The sequence below is a fragment of the Populus alba genome, chromosome 12, assembly GCF_005239225.2.
Source record: "Populus alba chromosome 12, ASM523922v2, whole genome shotgun sequence".
NCBI classification, from domain to species: domain Eukaryota; kingdom Viridiplantae; phylum Streptophyta; class Magnoliopsida; order Malpighiales; family Salicaceae; genus Populus; species Populus alba.
The window spans coordinates 3,114,573-3,135,519 of NC_133295.1; the positions used below are offsets into that span (position 1 = coordinate 3,114,573).

Below are 20,947 nucleotides of genomic sequence, written 5' to 3' on the forward strand. Positions count from 1 at the left end.
ATTTTGGTAGTTTGGTTGGTTATTTGTTCGGTTAGGTGAAAAAGATTGGTTTAAAGTTATGCGTGGGGATTGAGAGGTAGGTGCTTATGGGCTGTGGAAATTTTACTTTTTTGCCTTTATACCGCCTTCCAAATTGTTAACGTCCCTTCTCTTTTCCTTCCCATAAAACCTTTCTTCTCTAAAGGCTCTGCTATGCGCCCTGCTTTAATTCCTTGCTCGATTCTTTCCGCCACACGTACAAACATCATAGAAATGTTGAGATGAGCTACCCATTAAATGCTCATAGTAAGGTGCCTTGAATGTATTGGCGAACAAAGTCACCATCTCCGTTCTATCAAAGGGGGTTGCACGTGCGTGGCCTCGTCCCTCCATCTTTGTGCATAAGCCCTCACTGACTCTTGGCTTCTCTTTTCCATCGACATGAGGCTCGTTCGATCTGGAGCAATTTCCAAATTGAACTTGTATTGCTTTAGGAAAGCCTCCACTAAGTCCTTCCATTTCTTAATCTTGACATTATCCAGCCTCATGTACCAAACTTAGCGCAGATCCCGATAGACTGTCTTGGAAAAAGTAGATCATTAATTATCATCATGAATTACTTCAGCCATCTTGTTGCAATAAGATCGAAGGTGAGTGTTTAGGCATTCCAACCCAGTATACCTTATAAACTCTGGTATCCTAAAATCTTTTGGTACCGTGAGGTTAGGTACCAAGCATATTTCCGACGTTCGCAGGGGGTCAACCAATCATTTCCCTCGACTGCTCTTAACCTTTCTTCTAATGCTGATATCTTGTCATCATTCACAAAACCCGTGGACCTATTATCGGAAGGCCCCTCGGCTGTTAAAATCTACAGTGATATGAGCTTGAGGGGGCTGAATGGGATAAACAGGTGTAAAGTGCTGCCCGTTGCTGAATCTGCCCCCATATTCTGAGATACCCCCGGGACAGGGGCCGACGGTGCTCCTATAGGTGGTTGGGTAGATGTTCCCTCCCCGTTCTTGGCTTTTAAAAGTTGCTCAAGCAGATTGGTCAATCGGGAAACTTCATTTTTCACGGATTCCAACTCGGTCTGGTAGTGTGACTCTAACTGAGCTCTTTCTTCGTTTTCCATTCTTGATCTGGACCGGGTTTGGTGGACTCTGGATGTGGGACCTATGTTTCACGATCTGGAGATGCATGCATAGATGTATGAGAAAATGTATGATTGTGATGGATGCATGCATGTTTTATTGTGAACGAAAAATAACCATCCCATTATAAGCATTCTCTTGTCACATTGCTTTGATAGAAGTTCTGCCTTTCGAGTCGTTTTGCTAGAATCATGTTCACCAAGAGACAGATTTTGCATAAGAAGATGGGTCAACGCCCTTTTCATTAATGCTTGGATAAAAATACATTTTAAAAAATACAACATGCTAATCTCTTTCCTCCATAAACTCCTTAGCCAAAGGTAAAAAAGCAAAGCCGCGGTTCTCAATCTTCCCTAAAAAAGCATCGGTTTCGGCTAGGCTTCGGCGATAGCGAATGATGTCTCCTCCCACATTCCGTGCATTGATTCTAATAATTCGAGCATGTGCAGCAGCTTCATCCATTTGCTCATCGGTTTTGGTCATTTTTTCTATGAGCAACATGTTTGTTCTGTTCAAAGCAATGTTGTTGGCGTCGATTTGATCCTTGTGCTTTTCCGTTGCTACTAGCTTCTCGTCCAAATATTTCGACTTTTCGCGTTCTTTGTCGAGCTTTATCCTTGCAACTTTTATCTCACTCCTCTTGGCTGCTAACTCCGCTTTATCATCCTCGAACCCTCCCCTTTTGCTTTCCAACTCTATATATTTCTTATTCAAATCCTTATACCTCCTAATCCTATCCATTAGTTCGAATTGCACTTGCACAAATTTTTCTTGGTAATATTTTGCACTTTCTTGGCAATCGCTAAAGTCCATCTCCATTGCTTCAAGTTCAGAACAACTTTGCATCCAATCCAAACTCAACCCTTTAAGCTCCTTCTCACTCCTTTCCCTAGCAATCTTCTCCTCAACCAACTTTAACTCAAGCTTGGTTATTTTCGCATCTCTAGACTGTATTTGCTCATCTAGAAATGTTCTCCTTTTATCCTCTTCTAGCATCATTCCTTCCAACGTCGCCTTGTCCTTTCTGCTCTTGCTCAACTCTATTCTTAGTTTGTCCACTTGCCTTCTCAATTCACCGTTAACCCTCTTTCTTTTGAGGGGTTCCTCTATGGTTTGAGGAGATTTGACTTCTACACGAGGCATGGCTGAAGCAGCTAAATCATCTTCAATATTAACCTCATTTCCCTTAATAGGCTCCTCTATAGCGCAAGGCATGGCTGAAGCAGCTGAGGCTCTCCATTTTACATATCCTTCGCTCACACTTGGATCTCTCAAACCTTCTATTTCTACCAACACTAGATGCTTCCAATCTTGTTTGATGATCTCCAAAACTTCTTTTGCCATGGGATCTTTGAACAGACCAAAGAATTGAGCAATTCCCATAGTTCTGGGAACAAACTGTATGCCCCCGAATTGTCTTACCACTAAAGTCGGAGCATAACTCACATAACCCGTAATCCCCACCAATGGTACCCAATGCCTTTGTCCACAACTCATTTCGTTGTTGTTACCCATGGTGCTCTCCATTTAAAATCGCTATTAGGTAATCCTTCCAATTTATCAACCCAACCCTGGTTGTCTAGATCTCCCCATTCTTCTTCTTCCACAATCTTTAGGGGTTTTTGAGTGAACCACCAAAAATTATTGAAGACAGGTTTCTTTGTTTCGATATGGCTCACCATCCAAATATACAACAGTTGCGTGCAGCATCTCATTGCTCCTTTTCCAGCTTTTCTACAATGGTTAAGTGTCAAAAATGTTTCGGCTAAGATAGCAACCACTGGATTGATCTGTGTGTTCTCATACTCCACATAAGCAGCGGCGGCCTCCAAGCTTACTAAACCAGTCTGACTTGGGAACAACACAAGGCCAAATATACCTAAGGCAATCAATCTCTCTTTTTCTACTTCTGACTCCTTTTCCAACTCTAGCATCCTCCATTTCAAACCAGTGCCATTCTTTTCCAGAAACTTTTCCAAGTTGGAGATTCTGAGCAGTTTTGACAGCTCAGGGATGATCTTGTCGGATCTCAAAGGAGAATAAATCCGATACAGGTCATTCGGAAACTCGGTCAACAATCCATATTCCTCAATCGTGGGGCACAAGTCTACGCTTCCAAAGGAGAAACATCGGTATTCTGGATCCCAAAAATGAACTAAGGCTCGCACAGCTGGGCTTAAAACTTCTACCTTTGCGATTTCCATCAAACGTCCGTATTTCCTAAAAAATGCATCTTTATCCACATTCTGAAAATGAGTCGTTAACTTGTTCACCTCATTCAATATGCAATTCAGGTTCTTGATTGGCGACATCTTCTTAGCATCGCTTCTAAGGCAGTCTCCTTCAATCAATTGTGACAGTTCAGAATTCTTTCCATACTCTATGGAAGATTTGGTGATGGTCATTTCGTTCACAAATCCTGCAATTCAAAATGTATGGGGGGTTAGTCTTGTTTCGATGCAAAAGATTTATATCGGAACATACACCCTAAGGATAGGTTCTAGTTCTTTTACATGAGACATAGGGTAGGTTTACTACTAGGTCTCTAAAAGAGGGTCTCTTGCTGTTCCAGTGATCACCCTCGTAAAGGCGATATGGAGGTCCAACAGATAGTGGGATGGCACGTGTACCAATCACTATCAGTCTAAACACTCAGCAAAGAGTTGGGGTTTACACAAACTTAAGCCTTGACTCAAGTCATAAGGCAAGCTGCTAGTCCCCCACTTAAACTTAGAGTTACATGTGTGTGCCCTCCAAAACATAATAATAATAATAAAGTGATGCATGACTATGGCATGTATGATAGAATGTAAAGATATATGCTAAAGCTTTTAAACAAAACATCATAAGAAAACAAAAACCAATAACATATAACATAAACAAACAAACAAATCAAGCTTAGTCCTAACATCCCCAGTGGAGTCGCCATTCTGTCACACCCCCACAAAAAATTTATAAAGGCACGACATCGGCTGGCGATTTTCGTTGTGTTCTAAGGATTTGGTTCTTTGGAGTCGCCACCTAGTATTTGGTCACTAGGAACCCTAACTGGTCTTTCAGAGATTCTAAAGCAAGGGACGGGTTGCGTAAAGGGAAGGTACTAGCACCCCTAATACGCCCTACCTAAGGTAAGCTGCTTGGTGTTTGGTTTGCTCTATAGTCTATGGTGTTGGTGTTTTCTAATCCCGTCAACTCGTAAATCGCAAGGAAAAGAGAATAAAAAGAACGAAGAAAATTTCACAATTTCTAAAAAAAATTACTTTTCACGGCTCGTAAACCGTGGAAAAAAAATTTTAATTTTGAAATATTCTCGATCGCAGCCAAAGCTTCTTTCAAACCTGTGCGTTGATTTATTACTCCCGATAATATTTTGGATGTTCGTCCTTTTAAGGGATTTCTTCATCCAAACATTAGCGGTGAACAATAATCACAACTTCTCCTCCCAAAATAAGATTTTTATAGTTTTTGGAATATTGGCCAATACCCTTTGGAATTTTACAAACGGGTTGTAAAATCCACAAATGCAAGAAAATGATTTTGTGTTTAAGAAATCTATGCGAAAACACATTTTCAAAACTTCCAATATTTTTTTTTATATATAAAAAGAACATTCAAAAACATGCTAGTGTATTGGCCGTATGCATGAAAACAAAAACATTTTTTTTATAAACTCTTTTTTTTTTTTTTACGAAAACAGGTGTTTTTTTATATACTGAAATTATATCCCCATAGTAAAAAATGCAAATCAATATATACCAAGAACAACAATATATTTTTTTTTTACTTTTCAGAATTTTTTTCTATTTTTTTTTTATTTTTTTATTTTTTGAGAAAGAAAAAAAATATATATACACACATGCATAATATAATAATATAATAATATATTAATATATTAAATGGGCTGGGCCGGCCCAATTAATTGGGCCGGACTCCAGCCCCAAAAGACGTTGGGCCGGACTCGGCCCAACAGTGTCTTGTCTTCTGGGCCGGACCGGCCCAGACCCGCAATCTGGGCCAGACCGGCCCAGACCCATATCATTGGGCCAGACCCTGTCTGGCCCAAAAGAAAAAAAGAAATGAACGGGGGGGGAATTATTTTCCCCCCCGTGCCTCCTGCATGCAGAAACGATTCTGCATGCAGGGGGCAAGAAATAAAACAAGATAAAAAAAATGTGCAGGGGAGGAGGCGTACCTGGCGTGGCGGAGACGATGGCTTGCTGGCGGTGCTGCGGTGGAGGCGGTGGCAGTGACCTACTCCTGTCGACTCCTCACGGCGAATTCCAAGTGGTCCGGCGACGTCCTCTCGGTTCGTTTGCTTGGTTTCGGTTTTCTCACTTCCCTCCTGGTTTCAAACCTTCCCTTTGCTTTCGGTTTTCTTGGGTTTTTTGGTAACTCTCTCCTCTGTTATGGTGTTTCTCTCTCTTCCTCTCTCTCTCAACTGTCTCGGTTTTTTTTTTTTTTTCGGGTCACTCCATCGGTCCTCCTCCTCTTCCTTCTCACTCTGCTTCTTCTCTATTTATAGGCAATATCAGGGCATGCATGGGGGAACAAGGCGTGCTGGTCGGCAGGCGCCGCTGCCAAGGTGCTTCTCTCGGGTTCGGTGGCGCGGCGGGTGGTCGGCCAGCGGCTTCGGCTTCGGGGGTCCCAAAGTGTGGGGCGTCGGGCCATGGCACGTGAGGAGAGAGGCGGGGACAAAAACCCCGGTTTTCCTCTCCTCTGCTACGCCTGCGGGGGGGAAGAAGAAGAGAAACAGTGCCGTTCAAAACGGCACCGTTTGGTCTTTTTTTTTTTTTTTTTTTTAAAAAAAAAAAAAACGCATGAAACGGCGTCGTTTTGGAGAAAACGCGCCGTTTCATTTAAATTTGGCGCCAGAAATGCGCCAACGTTCACATCAGTCCCCCAATTATTTTTGTTCCTTTCAATTGCGTCCCTGACAATTTCGGTCTTGTCCGCCAAGTTGGCCGCCTTTTCCACTTTGGTCCTTGGCCTCTAAATTATGCAATTTAGCCCTCAATTGATCAATAAACTTCCAATTTCTTCAATTAGGCCCCTCAATCAACTCCAAACAGCCCCCCTATCTTTGCGCCTTTTCGAAATTGGTCCCTGGTTTCGGATTTTCACAATTAAACCCCTAATTGGCCATTAAACTTCAATATTTATGCAATTAAGCCCCTGATTTGACTTAATAAATTCCTAAAAATCATAATTTGGCCCCAGGACTTTAATTTCTTCAATTTAAAGCCCAAATTGACTTAAAAAATCAATTTTCTTGCAATCAAATCCCCTATAAATCCAATAAAAAAACAATTAAACCCATAAACATCCAAATTTGGGCTTCTCTCCTCAAAATTCAAAATTTTCTTCTCAATAGGGTTCTCATCCTTCAAGAATATTTTGTCAAAAATCCAATCTTTGTATCTTTATACTCCTTGACCAATTTTCTGACCATTTTCCGAGCGCTTCTGCCTCTTGTCATTTTTCTAACCTTCTTTGGCTATTTATTTTATTTTTTTGCGGGGACCCAAAAATGGGTTACAACATCCTCAATGGCAAGTTAATTGTTCTTTATTATAAAGAGTAAAACAGTAATTACACTGTAATAAAATTTTGATAAAAAAAATCCATGCATGGTGAGTATGTACAAAAATGTTTTTCACCGAGGACCTCACCCTTCCATTCTACTTTATTTTGTTATGTTTATAGATTAAATTGACAGGTATAAATCTAAAAAGATGTTATGATAGTCAAACAAGCTTGTTGAAAGAAATAAAAATGAGTATAATTTTTAATTCAAAACACTAGATTTTAACGAGAGTGTTTTATAGGCCCAGTTTCATTTAAGATTCAGTCCGCTAACTCCATTAGCATTTAGTCCGCATTTTTATTCCCAAATTAGATTTGAAAATACTTATTTCAGAAATTTTTTTTTCTTATTATTTTTATATTATTTTCCTTTAGAATCAAGTTCGGTTTAATTTACTATTTAAACAATTTTTTATACTATTCACCAAAGTTGTCAATTTCGTTCCGCTTCGGCTGAAATGCCCAAAACATCTCATACCAGTTCAAAAAACAAAACAAAAGGGAACAATTTTCACCTCGCTTAAAATCTTGGTTTGATCTGGATTTTCCAGTCAAAATTCAACTGGAATGTTCTGATCGAATTTCATGTGTTTCATTTCTGGTTAAAGCCACTGAGTCAAAGTCAAAGACTCAAAATTAAACCCAGTTCAATTTCATTAACTACACATAACACCCACGTATAAATGCTTTTTTTCTCTGAAGTCTAAATTAAAAACCAAATCCCTAATTTCTCTTCCTCGCAGTCTCAAGTTCCCAACCAAAACAATTACAATCGGCATCTTGTCTTTCACAAACTTCCCCTCTAATCTTCCCTCTTCTCTATTGATGTCTTACTTTTGCATACTGCACTCTGCAACCTAACTTCCCGACCGAATCGGCTCGATTGATAAAAAAGAGAAGGAGCCCTCCAGAACCTGGCAAAGTAATTATCAATGAATTTCAAAGAATTCTCAACCTCTCCATAAAGATTATATCACACAAAAGACTCGTACCGGATTCCAAGACATCTAATCTCGTTTTGTGGCCATCTGCTCCCTTCTCGAATAACTGTCTCTTCTCTCTAAGGTGTAATCTTTTCTCTCTCTTTAAGTTCAAATTGGAAATGAAAAACGCATGAACTCGGTTCTATTACACTGCTGGAACATTAATAACAAATACCTTTCTCATAAATTTTGTATTTAATTTGGTCTTTCTTAGTATCTAATTTACTATTCTTTTTGTTTGTATAATCTTATTGTTGGGTTTGTAACTTTGTATTGTATTTATCATTTTATTGCTTCATGGGGCTTAGCTAGCTGGTTTGAACTTTGAAGCTTTATCTAAAATTGAATGCTACTTTGATGTTTGATTGATATATATGTGCACAAGCTTATACAAATCAAGTTAAGGCTCTTTAAGTAAATGAAATTGGTAAAACAGAGTTAGTGATCTGTTTTATTTATACTGCAATTTGCATACATCAAGATTAAAGTTAAACAGAGTTAAGCCTAGATAAGAATGTTACATTTAAAGGAATAAATTATACTGCATACGTCAAGATTAGAATTCAAGAAACAAAGAACAAAATAATCGGATTAATTGCTAGGTTGCTAGGTCTGGTAGTTAATAATATAACTTGACCATGACCGGATTAAATATAAGGAAGGATATATAATTATTATATGAAATCGAATGTATCAAATAATAAATTTAAAGTGTGAACTGTGAAGCCAACGAATGATATTTATAAATCAACATGGTATCTTGAGAAATATCATTCTTTTCATTTTAAGTTATTGGTATTATTACCATCCATTTTACTTTAAAAATCGCATTGATGTAATAGCTGAAATTAATTGTGTTTAATTTTTTTTCAGATCAAATTAGATGGCTGAAAACTCATCAAGTGGTGCTTCTTATATGGCTTCAAGTCCAGCAAGATCAGATGATCCAGCATGGGCTCATAGGCAAGTGGTTGTTGGTGCAAAGAACTCAAGTATATTTTTTCATTATAGCAAAAGGATCAACAGTGGTGGTATTACTCGTCTGAAGTATCACCTTGCTGGTATTAAGGGCCAAGTTAAAGCTTGTAAAAAGGTTCATCCAAATGTGAAATGGCAAATGAAGCAGTTGATAGAGGACTTAACAATGGAGAAAGAGACTTAGAATTGATATTGGAAATTCTCAATCATTTTCCATTGATAAAGTCGAAGAGGGTGGTAGTGTAAATCCTACTTTAAGTGATATCGGTTCAAAAGCAAATAAGAGATTGGCAATGCAAGGCACAAGTGTAAATAGAAAAAAGATGACTTCATTCGTTCCACGAACTACCCCAAGCTCACAACCTAGCATTAAAAATGCAATGGCTTCTAAAGAGAAGGAACATAATGCAAGGAAGCTCATGGCAAGATGGTGGTATGATGTTAATGTACCATTTAATGGTGCTACATCATACTATTATCAACCAATGATAGACGACATAGCATCAATGGAACCTGGTTTTAAAGGACCATCATATCATGATTTAAGGGGACCATTTTTAAAATGTGTAATTCATGATGTCCATGAATACCTCTTTGAAATCAAGGCTGATTGGAAACTTTATGGATGCTCTATTATGGCAGATGGGTGGTCAAATAGAAGGAATGTACCAATTGTGAATTTTCTTGCTTATTCTCCAAGAGGTACCATATTCTTGAAGCCAGTTGACACTTCGGGTCTTCGAAAAGATAAGGAGACATTGTTTGAAATGTTTGATGAAGTTGTCAAAGAAGTGGGGCAAGAAAATATTGTCCAATTTGTTAGTGATAATGAGTCTGCATTCAAAGCTGCTGGGAAGGCTTTACAACAAAGGTATGACACTTTCTTTTGGTCTCCTTTTGTAGTCCATTGCATTGATTTGATGTTAGAAAATATTTTCGATCCAAGATATTTTCCAATGATTGATGAAACCATTAAGAAGGCAAGAAACATAACCAAACTTATATATAATCAGGTATGGGTTTTAGCTTTGATGAGGAAAGACTTTACTAATGGAAATGATCTATGTTGTCCTGGCATTACAAGGTTTGCTACCCATTTTTTAGCATCCAATGTTTACTTAAGTTTAAGAAAGAGCTTTGACAAATTTTACTTGCATGAAATGGGTAGAATCAAGTCATGGTAAGAGTAAAGTTGGAAAAGAAATAACTGCCATAATTTTACAAGATAAAGACTTTTGGCCTCGATGTGAAAATATAGTCAAAGTTAGTGAGCCTTTAATTAGAAGATAATGAAGAAAAACTAGCAATTGGTTATTTATATGAGGCAATGGATAAAGCAAAAGAACCATTAAGACAAGGTTGAAAAATAGAGTATCTCAATATGAACCATGTATTTGGGTAATTGATGCTAGATGGGATAAGCAACTTCATAGTCCATTACATGCAACAGGTTGTTTTCTTTATCCTGGAATCTATTTAGGCCTTCTTTTTCAAAACAAAAGGAGGTTACTTGAGGTTTACTTAGCACAGTTACTAGATTGGTCCCTGATTGTAACACTCAAGATGTAATTAGTGGCCAACTTGAGGAGTATAAGAAAGCAACTAGTTATTTTGGCATGCCCCTAACTATTCGTCAAAGAGAAAAGTTAAATCCAAGTAATAAAATTTTTGTTTTTTAAAATATAATATTGTTTTGTATTTATAATATCTGATTTATTAAACTTTTGTCTTATCTAGTCGCATGGTGGGAGCAATTTGGCAATGATACTCAAGAACTTCAAAAGTTTGCAATTCAAATTCTTAGTCATTGTTGTTGTACAACTGGGTGTGAAAGAAATTGGAGTGTATTTGAATTTATTTATTTTAAAAGGCGCAATAGGCTAGAGCACAGTAGATTGAGTGATCTAGTATTTGTTCTTTATAATTTGAGGATTCAACATAGGTAAAATATTGATATTATAATATTAATAATAATATTGAAAATGATTATTACTATTTTCATTAACAATAATATTAATTTTTTAAAATTAAATTTATCACTAATATATATGTGATTTATATTCATGTTGTTTTTTTTCATGTTTATACTTTGTAGGAATTTGAGCTAAATAAGAGATACTTTAAATCTCATTAACCTCAATAACATTGATCTATTGAATGAATGGATTTGTGAAGAACCTAGCCTTCCTGATGGAGATGATATAAGTTGGAAGACTATAGAAGCACCTTTGTCTACTTTGACTTTAGAGGATGAAGAAACATGTTTTAATGACGAGAATGAGCTTGGTGGAAATGATCAACTATTAAAATATCTAGCTAATAACTTTCCCTATATACCACCACAAGATCAAGATCATTATTTCTATGTTAATGATGTTTGATTTATGTTTTTTTTGTGTTAAAACATTTTACTTTCATAATATTTTGGTATTTTGTTTAAGTTAAATTACTTTAAGACTTTAAGTTAAAGTTCTATTTAATTTTGACTATTTAGAAATATTTTAAAATTTAAAATTATGTTTGCTTGACATTGTGTTTGTACTTTGTAATGCATAATTTATAATTAATTTATCTTGAATTTGATTTATATTTGTTGAATTATATATATGTGAACAATAGAACCCCAAAACGACATGTCGAAACGCTCTGAAATCGAAACATTTCGTTTCAATTGAAAAAACAAAATACTTGCCGAAACAGAATTGACAACCTTGCTATTCTCATCAAAATTATTGAAATTTAGAATTTATCAAAATTAAAATTCTCTATACATATAATTTTGGATTTGTGTAACCTTGATTTGTTTTTTCACTAAACACTGTTTTTTTTGCAGTACTACTTTTTTATCACTGTATTTTTTTAGTCAACTTGTATGTTAATCAAAATTAATTTATTTTTTCGAGTCATCTCAAGAGCACATTTAATGTAAATTAGCTTGGTGCATTTAGGAAAGTAACTTTCATGAGTGTTGGTATTTATAAATTCCAAATATGAAAGACGAACAATTTGCTCATGGAAAACAATGAATTGATTTAGGTAGAGACCAAGAGAGCAGATGCCATAAAAGTAAAGTTGTCAATTCTGTTTTATTTTGTTTAAAATGACCGAAATATTTTATATTAATTTAAAAAATAAAACAAAATGGTACAATTTTTTTGAATTTTAATTTAAAGTAAATAAATAAAATTTTAAATTTTAAATTTTTTCAAAAATACTTTTAAAAACGCAAAAAATAAATAGGATTATGCTTTTTATTGGAACATATATCGATAGATTCAATAGTTTAGAAGAGTGATTGTAGTTATTTTTTAAAGTATTTTTTATTTAGAAATATATTAAAATAATAGTTTTTTATTTTTTTAAAATTATTTTTTATAATCAACTAAAAAAAATTTAAATTTTCATGAACCCAAACGGTGCTGTACAGATCCTTGGTGTGGTCACTGGTAACCATGCACTGTCTTGTCAATGAAAATTCTTTGCCACTGTTGTTTTAGAGCTGTGAATAATAATAATAATAATAATAATAATAATAATAATAAAAGGGCTAACCTCAAAACAATCTCTCAGCTATGTATGTACCTTCTCTTGATTGAGTCTTAAAAGAAATTTGTCTCAATTGGGTCCTTATTTTTTTTTCGAAAAGGATTTCCACCTACTGCCATTGCTGCACCCATTTGCTGTTCCATGTACTGTGGTTGTTGCTTAGTCTCTATACTTGCTAGTGCCAGGGCCAGCCATAGCAGACATTTCAAAGTTCTGGGGAGGTATTTAGCCACCCAAAAATGGAAATAAACAAAGAAAAGTTATCATCATACTGTTAACTTCTAGTTTAACCAGGGATGGCAAATTCAGTCTCTCTTCCTTTTCTCTCTGTTTTTACTGTTTCATTTGTTATGAATGTATTGTAACTCCAAAAATACTTGATGGTTTCAACAGAGCAGACATAGCCTGGAAAGATGCCAAGTATACTCAGATATGGGAACATCTCAGAGGTGAATTTGAATTAACTCAAGAGATTTGCAAGTCTTGATCTTAAGCTGAAGTTTGTTGAGGTACTTTTTTTTTTATTTTGTAGATTTATATAAGTGTCTAGGTTAGCTCGCGTGTACCTTGATTGGTCTTACATGTCCTAAAATTAATGATCATGTAAATTTTATTTATGATATTTTAAGTATTCATTTCCGAACATGAATCAAATCATAAACAATTAAACGTGATTCACTCAGTATAGGAATTCTAAGTACTTATTTATGAATATGAATTCTTAAGGTATTTTTAAAATAAAAATTATTTTAAATATTTTTTTATTTTAATATATTTTTAAATAAAAATATTTTATAAAATAACCACCGATAAATTTTCAAAAACTACTTAATAAGCTTTTTTCTACTGTTGATGATTAAGGGAATTCTAAAACGTGGATAATTTAAGGTTGAAAACAAATTCAAAATAAAAAAAAATAATAAAATAAAATAAAAATTGAGATTGTTGAATAGAATAGTAGTAGTCTATTTGTTTTTGTACACATAGCAAATTTTCCCCTTCCAGCCAGCAAACCCATTTAATATTTAATTAAAATAGTTATTTAATTAAATTGACTCAAAAACTCAACAACTCAATTGAAAAATAACTATGTAAAACCCATGGTTTTAAAAAGCTACGTATTTAAGTAACATTTTCACATTTAATATCTTACAATCATGCGCTTAGGTGAGTTTTTTTTTTAAAAAAAAAAAAAAAAACGTATTTTACCACTTGCTGTTTAGAGTTTTTTTTTTTTTAAACCAAGGGAATGAAAGGGGATATACAAATACAAAATACAAACCCAACAGAGAGCTACCCCAATGGGTTTCATGGTCATGGTTGGTCCATGCGTATACCTAGCTCGAGAAATAGTTCAGTCTGCGACTCTGCGTGGGCTAGTTTTTGTAGGGTGGTAGCTGATATCCGCTTTTGGGTTAACCATGATCTGATGTATCTTCCACTGGGCGTACCATCACTGAACTCCCTCAAAGGAAAAGGCTCACCCTCCATTGACCATCCATTAATGCAGCTCATCAGGGAAGAGAAATGTAATATTGAAAAAAAAAAAAAAAAAAAGAGGAAAAATCAAATGCGCAGAAAAAGGCACAAGAGACCGGGGTTTATATATATATTACTTAAGTTTGGAGGATTTTCAATTTTTTTTGCTGCAAAACAAAAACAATTTACTGAAAACATAGTTGATCATCAGTTGTTAATATTCACATCCTTCAATGTGTCCAAGTGATGATTGGGAAATTGAAAATCAAGTCCTTATTTGGATTAACATAAGGGAGACGGTTGCATCTTCAAGAGGGATAGACTTCAGGAAAATTCTCCTCTGGGCATTCAAACAATCAAGACTCTTTGACACAAAATTATCAGCTAGAAAACGGAGGAAACTTGTCCCATTTAAGGAGTTTCCAAGCCTTCCAGTGGCCAGACTTGTTTCAGCTGACGGTGAGGTCACAATGACTGTCGGAATGTCTTCCCATCAAGCAGCGTACCTTTCTATATATATATTTAGCAATATTATTAAACCTAATATAGACAATTATTTGATCAAGCTAATGGATCCATTATGTAGATCGATTGTAATATAATTTAAATATAATTTGCAATATATAAAATATAAATAAATGCAAAATTTTAGAAAGTGTTCGCAAGTTATTACTTTTTTTCCTTACCATTCTAACATGTTCCAATCTTCAATGTCAACCCAAACTAGCTAGATGGCTGGGCTATCTAGTTTTGGGCCGAACCAATAGGTCTAATCCAGAGTTCATAACATTACTTGAAAGGGATGTGAGCGGCGGCTAACCATGATCTTATGTATCTTCCACTGGGCGTACCATCATTGAACTCCCTCAAAGGAAAAGGCTCACACTCCATTGACCATTCGTTAACGCAGCTCATCAGGGAACAAAAATGTAATATTGAAAGAAAAAAAAAAAAAAAGGAAAAATCAAATGCACAGAACAAGGCACGAGAGACCAGGTGTTTTATATATATATATATATAGGTGCTTAATTTTGGAGGATTTTCAGTTTTTTTATAGCAAAATAAAATTTTTTTTACTGGAAAACATAGTTAATCATCAGCTATTAATGATTGGATATCCTTCAACGTGTCCAAGTGATGATTGGGGAAGTGGAAATCAACTCCTTATTTGGATTAACATAAGGGATACTGTCGCATCTTCAAGAGGAAAAGACTTCAGGGAAACTCTCCTCTGGGCATTAAAAAAATCAAGACTCTTTGGCACAAAATTATCAGCTAGAAAACGGAGGAAACTTGTCCTATTTAAGGAGATGGCTGGGCTATATATATATATATATATATTTCATTCATGGAAATGTGGCTATGATGGGTGAATAGCCAAAGATAGCACCAAATATCTTAACTTCCTTTTCAGCTTGAACCCTGTAAGAGGGTGTTGCATCAGCGGTTTGGTTCAAGGAAATTTTGATCTTGTCGCCAACTTTAAGCTTCTTGTTGCGGACGAATGCAAGCCAACCCTTTGAAAGAACCGGCTTCCGGTACTGTTCTTTCTTGCGAATAGAACACTTAAAGGTCCAGACGAAGCCACTCTCATCTATTGCTTGAAATTCCACGGCATGTCCACCGTTGAAAGATGGGAGAGACTTGAGATACTTCGTAGGCACTGACAGTGTTTTGCTGGTGTCTGTCTTGCGAAGGATCTTAGAGAAGGTTGTCATTTTAGGCCAAGCAAAAAGAAGATATTACGTATCCTCTTCCAAGAATGGCTTCAAACTTCTGTTACTTGTGATCTTTCCGTAATTGATGTTTTTTAATTTATAGGCCTTGCCCCCCCTTGCCCCGACCCTGGACCCGACCCACCACCCTTGACTCGACCCACACAAAGAGCACAAAGGTGGGACCTGCATTGCAAAGGTAATGTGGGAGCATGTGGGAGGACCTGCATTGCAAATGTGTCGTAGGGGACAAAGGGGTGCAAAGGTCCTGGCGTCCTGCACAAAGGGATGGGACCTACAAGGGGTTGCACCAAAGGTCCTGCACAAAGGGGTTGCACCAATTGAGAGACCTCCCCTTTGTGTTGTTTTTTTGTGGGATGGATGAGAGACTCCCCTTTGTGTTGTTTTTTTTGGGATGGATGAGAGACTCGCCTTTGTGTTGTTTACCTTTGTGATGTTTTTTTGTGGGATGAGAGACAAGTTTTTTTGTGGGATGAGAGACTTTTTTGGGATGAGGGGCTTTTTTGTGTTGTTTTTTTGTGTAGTCCTCTCCTTTGGGCTGTTTTTTTGTGGGATGAGAGATAAAATGATTGACCAATAAACGAATAAAATTAGAAGTAACTCTACTTCGATAATTTTCTTAATATGCCCCATTATCAATTAATCTTCTTAAGATACCCCTCCTATATATCCTTACATTAATTAAATAAGCACATTCATTCAAATCTAGACATTAAATGCCGAGATGGTCTAGCAAGCTGGTGGAATACATTGCTCTGTTTCTCTCGTCTAATCTAGGATTAAATTATCTTTAATTTTATATTTATACTATAACTCAATTATAAAATCATGATAAATATGAATGTTGTAATTTTGCTGATGAATTGATGTAAATGTATCCTGATTTTATGAGTGAATTGCAACTAAGAGATACACGGCTAAGAATAATCTAATCCTATATTATAGAAAAGAAAAAAATAAGTAGTGGATCCTAAATATCAAGCTCACTCAACATTTAACTTCTGAATTCAAGGATATCAGAAGTACTTAATTAAGTGACAAATGACAAATAGGAGGACCGCATTACAAAAATCAATTGATGGGATCAAATTAAGAAAATGCAAAAGTAGAGGGACTTGTGTAGTCCTTATCAAATAAAATGCCTGCCACCATGTGAATTACGATAATGCTTGACCTTCATACACATATCATTTTCAACAACGAACATTTCTTCATGTATTTTAAAAAATACGTTGGCCGCTACAACTATGATCTACGGGCGGTTTGGGTTTCGATAAAAATCTCTAAGAAACACGAAGCTACTGAGTCTTCTACAATACTGTAGCAACAACAACAAAGGGCTTACATTATCCTCAGTAGCAAGTTAATTGTTCTTTATTTTTATGATCAAAACGGTAATTACACTATAGTGAAATTATTTTAACCATAATTTACACAATCATTTGTACTATTCTTGTATTATAGTAATTAATTAATTAAGTTTTTCCATCAATTAATTTAAATGCAATTTCCAAAAATACCATTTACTAAACCAAGTAAACAGAAAAGTTTTACTTCAGAAAAAGATTGAAGAGATGTCCAATCCGGACATCGGTACATTTTCACACCCTGTTTTTCTCCCAAAACAAACTTGCTTAGTCAACGTTATAATCCTTTTGCCTTTTTTAAACAATTTTAATCACAATTTCTTCTAAAAGACACAAGAATATATCGACCTACCAACATAACACAAGAATATCGATCCTAAGCCTTAATATATTATAGTTTGGGCACATGAACTATCACTATCAACCAAAGAAAAGAAAAGAAAGAAACCAAGGTTTAAGCTCTTAGCTAGTTTGGTGCCGACTCGAGCGACTTTGCCATTATCGAAATTAATAACAATGGATGGTTTAATTTAATCCTAGTCATTTAAATTTAGAAATTACCTGACATAGCAACTCTCTCGTTCAAGGGTATTTAATATATTTTATAGGTTTTTAACACTTCAATCCCCTGCTTCCTTTCTATTTTGTTTTAGTCCCTAGCTAGCTCCGATCTTTTAGAAAGTGAAAGGAAGTCGCGGGGAGAGAGAGGGCATCTAACCTGTCATTCTCGGCGGTAATTTTCTACGACTTTGATCAAAGAAGAGACAGATTTAGAAATGGATAGATAATTTATAATTTTATTTTGATTTGATATTTTTATGTTTTCAAGGGAATTAAAATGATTTTTAAGGCTTTTTTTTTTAGGTTTTAGAATGAGTTTTAGATGTAAAATAGGAAAAGAAAAATACAAGTTTAGGGGAGCCAAAATTGACTGCCCCTGTTTTCCGGTGAACAACTCTTTTTATCAATGAAAACTTGTGTGCAACTGTTGTTTAGAGCTATACATAAAAAATGTGCTAACCTTAAAACAATCTCCCAATTATATCCTTCTCTTGATTGAGTCTTAATTAACAAATCTCCTATACCCGAATTAATTTTTCAAATTAGCAACCATGAGATCCTAATCCTAGGTTTAATTAACAATTAAAGGAGGATGAAATCATAAGAAAACTTTATTTCTAAAAAATATTCTAAAACAAAACAAATAACAATCATAAAAAATAAGACAAGATTTGACAAATAAAGAATGAAAAGATGATAAAATTGAAAAAAATTTAGTTCTATAAACAATTTCAAATAAAATAATAGCAATAAAAAAACAATGATTTAATATAAAGGAAAAATAAATTGAAGTGCGGGTTTGAAATTCTGATGTGCCACATTCTAAAACTGAAGTGGAGAAAGAAAAATAAAGCTCATTGACGCTAAATTAAAGGTTAGAATGCCATATGTGTTGTCCTGAAATAAATCCAACAATACCAAGAGAGTTTACCATTAATTGTCAAAATCCTCCACATTTACCTCTTAAAGCTTGTGGAATGTCTAATGCGCTGACATGTGCTATGCACGAGTTAACCACTTTTCTTTATTATTTTATATTTATTAAAAAATTAAATTTTCTCTAAATAAACATAAATATAACAAAATTACTAGAGGGCAAAGACAGAATAACTCTTTGATGACAACTTATCAATTTGTGCCTTTTAAGTTCATAAAATAAAAAAGCAAAAATTGACCTTAAGTTGGGCATCAATTTTACCCGAGGTGAAATTGATAGGTGTAAATCTAAAAAGATGTGATGATAATCAAACATTTTTGTTGAAAGAAATAAATATAAGTATAATTTTTTAATCCTGGACTAAATTTTTACAAACATGTTTTATAGGCTCAGCTCCATTAGGAGTCAACTTGCTAACTCGTCATTTTTAATTCTCAAATCGGATTTGAAAATACTTATTTTAGAATTATTTTTTTTTTCTTGTTGTTTTTATATTACTTTCCTTTAGAATCCAGGTCGGTTTAACTTACTATTTAAACAGTTTTTTATACCATTCACATCTTAATTATGAACAATTTGCCAATGGAAACCTACTAGTTGATTTAGGTAGAGACCAAGAGAGCAGAAGCCATGAAAGAGGATGGCTCGTTAAAAACCTAATAATTCACAACAATCCAAATGCATCGGCACACTTTATAAATAGCTCAAGAACCTTCTGGGCCAATCCAACCTTGGGTGGACTTGAAGATGCCCTGTGCTTTGAGGACCTTCTGGGAGATGGCATGACTGGGGTTTGGTGAGGATGGGCTATACGGTAAGATATATAACAAGAAGAAGGAAGAAAGAGGGCCAGAGATTTTGAAAGCTGCATCCATTTGCTGTTCAATGTACTGTGGTTCTTGCTTTGTCTCTATACTTGCTAGTGCCAGGGCCAACCACCTGCTCTATCTTCCTTGTTGCCTAAAGCGTAGTGGGTGATGGCTCTACTTGAATCACTAGAGCAGACATTTCCAAAGTTCTGGATATGGCAAATTCAGTCTCTCTTTCTTTTCTCCCTGTTTTTACTGTTTCATTTGTTATGAATGTACTGTAGCTCCAAAAATACTTGATGGTTTCAACGGATCGATCAGACATAGCTTGGAAAGATGCCAAGTATGCTCAGATATGGGAATATCTCCGAGATGAATTTGAATTAACTCGGAGATTTGCAAGTCTTGATTTTAAGCTGAAGTTTGTTGTGGTACTTTCTTTGTTGGAAATTCATGTGATTATGTTGCATTCTTGCTGCTAGAAAGCTGCTCTAAGTCTAACCGAAGTAGTGTTACGGTGATGTCTTTGCTTGTCTTTGCAGCATAATATTAGAAATTAACAGACATGAAAGGTTACTATCAACGTCTTCTATACACAAGTCAGACATGAAAGGTTACGATTGAGGTGGCGCGTGCTGTAATTTTTCAACTAGTCATTACGGGAGAAGACAATACAAGTACATCTGCCATTCTTAAATTATTCCCACCTCTTTTTTTAAATTGGCTCCTCGTACAAGGAATAGACTGTATAGGAATTCTAAGTATTTATTTCTGAACATGATTCAAATCATAAACAATTGAGTCATAATTCACTCCGTATATTAAAAAATCGAGTCTTTTGTTTCTCTTATTCGATCAAATAATGACTGATCACTCGCTAATTAATTCAATGTGCAATATTCCTATGTTTCAAAAGTGTTAGCTATGCCACTTGGCCGCTCCATATCAGCAATTTCTGTGGTCACTTGAGATAAGAAAAAAAATAATCACAAGGCATTTGTAAAAGGAAATTAATCACATAAATGAAAATACCATTGACTAAACCAAGTGAACAGAAAAGTCTTACTTCAGAAAAAAGATAGAAGAAAAACACGAAGCTACCGAATCTTCAACAATACTGTTGCAACAACAACAACAACAGGCTTGCACAATTCCCACGGCTTTCCTGCTGGAGAAGTCTTGGAAAGAATGCAGCCATCTTATTCAGGCTTCTCTGATAGGGCTTCTAGTTCTTGAAAATACGTAAACATCATCACCTATAGTATATTACATAGGCGTGGCAACTATATATATATATAGATATATAGATATATTGCCAGCTAGCCATAAATTAATGCCAGGCTAGCTAGCTAGCTTGTTGCCAATTTACTAGCTAAAATTAGAGTTTTCATTCATGGAAATGGGGCTACGATGGGTGAATACCCAAAGATAGCCCCAAATATCTTGATTTCCTTTTCAGCTTCAACCCTGTAGAAAGGTGTTGCCGGACCACTTTGGTCTTTCTCCTTGAAAAACTTGACCCTGTCCCCAACTTTAAGCTCCTTGTGGCGAACGAATGCAAGCCAGCCCTCTGAGAGAACTGGCTTTGGGTGTCCTTTCTTGCGAGTAGAGCACTGAAAGGTCCAGACGAAGCCACTCTCATCTATTGCTGGAAAATCTCGGCCATGGCTACCTTTAAGAGATGGGAGAGACTTGAAACACTTCGTAGGCAGTGAGAGTCTCTTCTGAATATCCGTCTTGGTTAGCAACTTTGAGAACACTGCCATTTCTTCTTTTTTGCGTGGTTTCTTGTGCTATGTGCAGCTATTATATACACACACACACACACTAGGGGC

At 35.6% G+C, this 20,947-nt stretch overlaps 1 protein-coding gene across 1 annotated transcript; it reads left to right on the forward strand.

Moving 5' to 3' along the window:
- The first annotated feature begins 8,582 nt into the window (after positions 1-8,582).
- Positions 8,583-12,710, forward strand: LOC118046671 (uncharacterized). Its single transcript, XM_035055642.1, has 3 exons — positions 8,583-8,784; positions 8,903-9,548; positions 12,617-12,710. Exons 1-3 carry the CDS (start codon positions 8,583-8,585, stop codon positions 12,708-12,710), a joined length of 942 nt encoding a protein of 313 aa, XP_034911533.1.
- The last annotated feature ends 8,237 nt before the right edge of the window (positions 12,711-20,947 follow it).

Bases quoted from the DNA above. Each gene is read 5' to 3' on its own strand.
- LOC118046671 (XM_035055642.1), top strand. From the start codon at position 8,583: ATGGCTGAAAACTCATCAAGTGGTGCTTCTTATATGGCTTCAAGTCCA. The intron at 8,785-8,902 runs GTAAAAAGGTTC...CCATTGATAAAG, and splicing joins TAAGGGCCAAGTTAAAGCTT to TCGAAGAGGGTGGTAGTGTA. The intron at 9,549-12,616 runs GTATGACACTTT...TGGTTTCAACAG, and splicing joins GGGAAGGCTTTACAACAAAG to AGCAGACATAGCCTGGAAAG.